This window comes from Halyomorpha halys, unplaced genomic scaffold (assembly GCF_000696795.3).
Source record: "Halyomorpha halys isolate HHAL.00 unplaced genomic scaffold, Hhal_1.1 Scaffold723.1, whole genome shotgun sequence".
Taxonomy (NCBI): Eukaryota; Metazoa; Arthropoda; class Insecta; order Hemiptera; family Pentatomidae; genus Halyomorpha; species Halyomorpha halys.
Window position 1 is genome coordinate 345,580 of NW_027110197.1, and position 7,133 is coordinate 352,712.

The 7,133-nt window shown below is 26.2% G+C and overlaps 1 protein-coding gene across 2 annotated transcripts in view; it reads left to right on the plus strand.

The window, feature by feature from the left end:
• Positions 1-294: 294 nt before the first annotated feature.
• The window catches only part of Dfd (Deformed), a 71,974-nt gene continuing 65,135 nt past the window's right edge, over positions 295-7,133 (plus strand). For both annotated transcript variants that reach the window (XM_014428487.2, XM_014428488.2), the window contains exon 1: positions 295-733. In XM_014428487.2, coding sequence (XP_014283973.1) covers positions 313-733 — 421 coding nt within the window. In that variant the 5' untranslated portion in view covers positions 295-312. The remainder of the gene's footprint in view (positions 734-7,133) is intronic.

Genomic DNA, 7,133 nt, shown 5'->3' on the forward strand with positions numbered 1-7,133 from the left:
TAAAATACAAACGTAGGATGAAATTAAAAACGGTCAATAATGTAAATAAGAAGGGTGCTAGTAATTTATCTAGCTTAAGAAGAGGTATCGGTGCAAATAGACAAAGGGGTGGATTTGGGAATTTCAATTGGCTCGGAGGGGAGGGAAAACAATCCAGGCTGGGATATCATCACCTTAATCCAGCGAGTGGAGAGGGGAGGGAAGATGGCGGCCGGGCCCCTGATTGGCTGAGACGGAAGGAGAGGGGGTTAGCGACGGGCTAGGGTGGGGGCAGGCCGGGCTGGGATCAGTCATGCCTGCACTCCTGCCGCCATGAGCTCGTTCCTGATGAACTCGGCACCCGCGTACCACCAGGGCGTCCTCGTCGACCCCAAGTTTCCTCCGACCGAGGAGTACTCCCAGTCCAATTACATATCCACAGACTTCTTCAACCATAACCAGTACTACCATGGGCCGCAATACCCCGTCCACAATTATGGCTACAACTATTACCCACCGCCAGAGATGGGAATGCCGCCGGAAGGAGGTCCGCCTCCACCGTGCCCACCCCAGGAGGACTCGCCGAAGTCGGGGTCCGCCAACGGGCAGGAGGAATCCGACCAAGATACCGTTGAAGAGGACGAACTACTCATGATGGACGATAACAGCTCACCCCTTACAGTTGACGAAGGATCAGAATCCAGCGAAAGGATCATATACCCCTGGATGCGGAAGATACACGTGGCTGGTGCAGGTAATAGTCTGTAACATTAGTGTATAAGTTAGATTTGATGTATCTTGTCTATTGCTACTTTAATCGTCACTCTTGCGACCACAAAAGTGTGTCGTAGGAATCACCGGTTCTTAATTTAGGGCCAGTTCAAAATATTTATATTTACTAAAAATCAACTCGAGAATAATTAAAAGTTATGTAAATTAAAGTTATATAAATCTGCATGTATTAACTGACGAGAACTAATACACTGTATAATTTCTAAAGTAATTAAATTGTTTTAATAAAAGACACTTACTTAATCAAATCGAAACTTTGATGTATTTTACTATCAGTAATCTATCAGTACTATCATTAGTGGACTAAAAATTGTATTCATCAAAAAACTTAAACAATGATTATAATCTCTTAACAAACCGATAACTTAACATTTAAATTAATTATTTAAATTTAAATTAATTAATCGTTATTTATTTTGAATAAATTAATGAATTATAGACTGCATTAATTAAATATTTACTTAAACTAAATTTAAGTCCTTATACTGATACATTCATAATTATGTTTCTGGATTTGTTTTCTTTCATCAGATAAACATGTTTGTTGAATCTTATATTCTTGTCTGTTTTTTTAACTAAACCAGTATTGTTTTGCTTTATTTGTAGTTATCTTTTTCAATTTTATGATTTTTAAAATTATTAATAAAATTATAATGAAAAATCAATATCGAGTTAAATAATATAATTTTTAATAAAAACTCAATACATTTATCATCAATAAAATTAAATTTGAATTACCTGGTTAACATTAATCGGCATTTTATTGATACTTATCGTTATTGATATTTTAGTCACTCTGATGAATTGATAAACGACTCATTTTGAGCTAATTAAATAATCCTATATTTTTTTTGTATACAGGTAATTATCAAAAGATTGAATTAAAAATTAGGTATTGTATCACTTCAAGCTAATTGTGTTGATTAATAATTGAATCAGATGCCTTTGAAATTGTTGTATTAATTTCAATACAGCTAATTTTTTATAAATATGTTGCTCTATTAAAAATAATGAATTGGAAATTATTATTTTAATTAATGACTACAACCTTGGTGGTACAGAATAAAAAAGAAGCTGATGATTCACTGTTTCAGAAGCCTTTGTATATAAATAAGTTAATATATTTTTTACATAAATAACTCAATAATTAAATAAATACAAATATTCAAATGCACTTTTTTTAGTCTTTATTAAATTTAACTTATTTATTATAAGCTCTAATGTGAGAGGATCTTAGTCAGAAATGTTGGAATAAATTTTTACTTTTAAATTTAATCAATGGGTAGTGTTTAATATATTAAATAATTTGTATACTTAAATGTTTATTAATAATGTTTTATAATCATTTAATACCACCCGATTAGTTTCAAATTTGAAAATGTATTTTTAAATAATGTTTACATTATATAGAAACCATTTAAATTAAATAATTCAATATATATAATATACAATATGTATTATAGATATGATGAGACTAAAATGGCCTTTTTGTGTATTAAACTCAAACAGTCCCCCCCGGCTTTAGGTATTTTAGTATTCTATATTTTGAGGAATATGTATAATATATTTTAGACATGTATGACTGTTATGGTGATATTGTTTGCAAGTATTTCCGATAAGAAATTCATTTTAAATTGAATACAGATTTTGTATGCAAAATATAAAAGAAAAATTATAACATATTATAGATTGATCTTATACTCATGACAGTTAAATCGGTCCGTATCATGTATTTTATGGATGTTAGGGAACAAGTTGTTAAATTTAATTATCGGTAATGAATTTTCAAAGTCCTTATTAAAAAAAAAGATAACTTATTTTTTTTCCCTTTGTCCCTTTACCAATTAATAAAGTAGGAATAGGGAATGATTTCAGTTTGATAGCTGAATAAAATTTGCCATTTATTAGCCATCAAAAATACACTAAAGCTTCCTAATTGGGAAAGAATTATTCTCACTCATTTATAAATGAGTTAAGTCCAAGCAATCTGATACTCATTAAAGTGACACCGCTCCTGACCTAAGCTAGCTATCGTTTCATCATCAGTATATTCCAATCTTCTTCTTCAATTATCTTCTATAAAGAGACAGCCCTGAAGGATTTATTTTTATTAAAATATTATTATTAGAAATCCAATACTTTAATTAAATTTATTGTATTGAAAAAATGCCTCAATTTTTTCTGAAATCTTTGTAGCTATGTCTTTTTTTCAAAGTCTTTAGAGTAGAGATGAACGCTTTTGAACTATAATTTTATATCCATTGATGCAATTTTATTTTTCATCTTCTTTGTTATTGGAGAATCATTCTAATTTGTAGAGTATAGTTTTCATGGTATATGCTAATTATTTTCTATTAGGTTAATATTCTATTCCTTTAAGTACATACACACATTACAATACTATAAAAATATATATAAACATATTTCTAAAGCTACTGGGAAATAAATATATAAAATTTGAATATAATAACGCGCAAAAGACATGATAATCTACTCAACAAAAAATATATATATATAATACAAATTAATATGTTCTCTTTTTTCTATTGATTTTATCTTATTTTTTATTCAATAAGTTCAAGAATTTAATAAATCTGGTTTCTTACATTGCATTTCAATGTTTTAATTATTTTGTTAGAATCAGATTTCTTGCCGCGACATGTTACATCTATTTGTCGGTTTAGACAATCTAATGTTTTCAACATCTACACTAAAATTCCCATGTTTATTCGTACATTTTTTAATTTTATTTATAATTCTTGATAAAAAGAATCATAGTTCTTCCGATTTATTGTAATCATTTTATAATATTTTTGTTTATTTTATAATTTTATAGGTGTTTTTGCTTTAAAAAAAAATTTATGTATAATTTCGTGTTGTAATCTACAGTTTTTAGTTGTTTTAATAGATAAACCCGGAACCTATTGTTCATATAATATATAACTGTTTATAACAAAGTAATTAACAATTAACATTATTAAGTAAAAATGTACTAAACGTTACTACCTAAATAATCAAACGTGGTGAACTTTAAAAACCAACATAATAATTTTTAAAAATGTATGTAAATATAGACTATAGATTATTATACATATAAAACAAATACCTATTAATATTTAATGAAAATAATAAAAATAAGAAGAAATAAATTGTCAATTATACAAGCATTTAAAAAATAATTTTTGTTTGTGTAATATTTCTTTATTTAAGAATTCAAAATCTTGACACTACTAACAATTTTATTTTAAAAAAAAATGTCTAAATAATGCAACAATAAAAACCATAAAATTTGCAATATTTCTTTTACTCATATTTCACTTATAATAAACAGATATAATTAATAGCAAGTAAATATATTGTGAATTTACAATTCATATATAACATACCTCCATCAAAAGATTTAAAACCCATAAATTAAGACTCGACTTCTAAAAATCAAGCAGGTTCGACAGATTTTACTCCATTATTATTTTTCTTAATTAACAGATCGAATTTTTTAAACCGTATCAACTTAGCAGACAATTATCGGTATTTCCAGCCATAATTGGTATTTTATTATATATTTATTTTTAAATTTTCATTGACCATTGAAAAAAAGGATTGGTACTTTTGGAGATATGCCTGCTTATTTCAATAATATAATGCCACAAATTTTAAATATATGTACAGACTTTTATCTGAATTTCAACCTTCGATCACTATTTAATTTTAATTTTAAAATTATTAATAAAAACATTTGCGTAAATATTAAAGTAATTATGTTAGGAATAATTTGGAAATACATTATATAATAACGGTTGTTCTCAATGATTATTTTAAAAACAAGCATAAGTAACCAGCAATATACAATACATATTATTTATAATTATATTCATCAATAGTTAATGGTAATAAATAAATAAATAATATTTATAATGGTTTCAACTTCTTCTTAATCTTTTGATTATTGCTAGCTGTCAGTGGTTCAAAAACTAGAGAGTTTTTAATTTTTTGTTATTTTGAACATCTAATAGGAACCTTAATAGTTTACTTATAAATAAAAATAACTAACAAATATCAATATAAATTTAATAAATTTTTCATATTAGATATTCCAAAAACCAAACGTACCTTAATAACTATTCTGAATTCGGTATTTTTAACAGTAGGGGAATAGTTTAAATATTTTTAATCATAAAAACATTTACGGCATATGGTTCCGAGGATAACAATTTTTCTGTCTCTATGAAACATACATTTTACTTAACTGTATAATATTTTAAATTTTCATAAATCGATTATGACATTAATTATCAATAAAAATTCTTTGTGTTTTAGATTTATTAACTGGTATTCCTTATTAAGTCCAATTAAATTCAGTTGATCAGAAGCCATTAATTTTATGAAGTTGAAATTTTTCATTGTACATATACATATCTTTTTTTTCTCAAAATATTAATTCACACCTGTAATGGTTATCTATCATTTACATTAAAATTTATATTGTGATATCAATAATATTTTAATATCATTTTGTTATTGATTATAAACACTGATTGAAATACTATATTTATTTATTTTTTGTATGAAAAGGGCCTAATACCGTTTTTTTTTAAGGGTGTTTAAAATAGGGCAACTAAATTTCAACTATTATTATTTTAAATATAAAGAACAATCGTAGGAAATAATTCTAGCATCCAGAAATATTATATAAAAAAATATAATTACTATATTTTACTTTCTATTTACATTACTCAAATTTAAATAATCTAGATATTTTTTATGTATTTAATTTAAATAATTAGATAATTTACTGTTTATATCTTTAGGCACTTGCTATTCCCCTATTATAATTAAACTAGTTTCAGTAAATTTGAGATATTTAATTTTAAGGTTTGTTAATTAGTTATTTTAATTCATCATATTCACAAGTGCAAATGAAAGTAATTTATACATTTTTACCAGTACGTAAGTTGATTAATTTTTTTATTTACAATCAAATATGGGTGCAACAGTCTGTATATTATTATTGTTTAAGTAGCGATTTAAAAAAAAAATTACTTGTTGCTTAATTGATGACACATGCATGATTTAATTCTTTTGAATCGCTATAGATGAAATTAGCTTGTACTATTTAAATTTTTAAAAAATAAATGACTAATATTTCTCTTATTTTATTAACAAATATTTTAATAAATTTTGTATCATATAAAAAAGTTACAATGGTTTTATTTTTAATGATATTAAAATCCTTCCTTGTGGTATGGTTGGAGAAGTTATCTCATAAAAACAAAAGCGGCTTAGCCTGATCGATCACACATCTTTTTGTCTCTCCTTGGAGGTGTAGGACTTCACGCAACTCGGGTGATTGTGTTAGACGGATTTTAGGGAGCAGATTCTTGTCTCGAATAATTCATTCAGTATATTAATAAGATCCTGGTGATGAATGGGATCCGATTCGATGTGTTAAGAGAACTATCTTGTACGCACGCCTTTGTCTACTTCGATCAAATATCCTTTGAATAAAACAGATATAATGAATATAGCAGCAAATAGTTGAAGAAACATAAAAATTATAAACTAAGAATCGAAACTTGTACTAAATTACTTATTATGTTTCTCCGAACAGTGGGACCAGCCAATGTATTTATCCAGATATTCCCTAAAATAAAAAATAAAATAATAATTTTTTGAAAAAATTACTATTTGTAGAGGGACATATGAAACGTTATCCATAGGTATTCAACTAGTAAAACAAAAATTAAAACACTTTATATATTACCTCATATAGTTTCAAATCGCAATAACTGGTAATACCTACCTTTCTGACAAAAATAAAATTTTAAGCTCAGAAATTTTATTTAAATTAAATATTGAGCACAAAAAGTTTATTAAAATTAAATGTTGAGCACAGAAATTGTATTAAATTAAAATTTTGATAATGTTTATCGATGTTCATGAACATTTCTTTTTTGCCGCCCTAGCTTATAGCTTCATTTTTATAAAAATGAACCATTAATTAAAAAAAAACCATGTAATGCCAAGCTGTTGTTTTTATTAATACACAGTTTATCAATTCTTCAGTTATTGATTTATTATTATTTAATTTATTAATGAATTTGTCACGAAATAAATTACAAGTTACACTAGAGATTATTGAATATTTAATTAAATTTTGTCTTGATGCTTCGTAAACCCGACAATTATTCTCTCTGTCACAGAGTCACAGTTATGTCGATTTATTTTCATATCTAAAAAAAATATCGAAATTAAAACCATTGAAGGTAAGCTGCCCGATTCTGAACACATTTTCATCAAAATATTTTTTTTTAAATTATTAGTATATTTACTAATTAATTAAAATTAAACACAAATAAATTGAT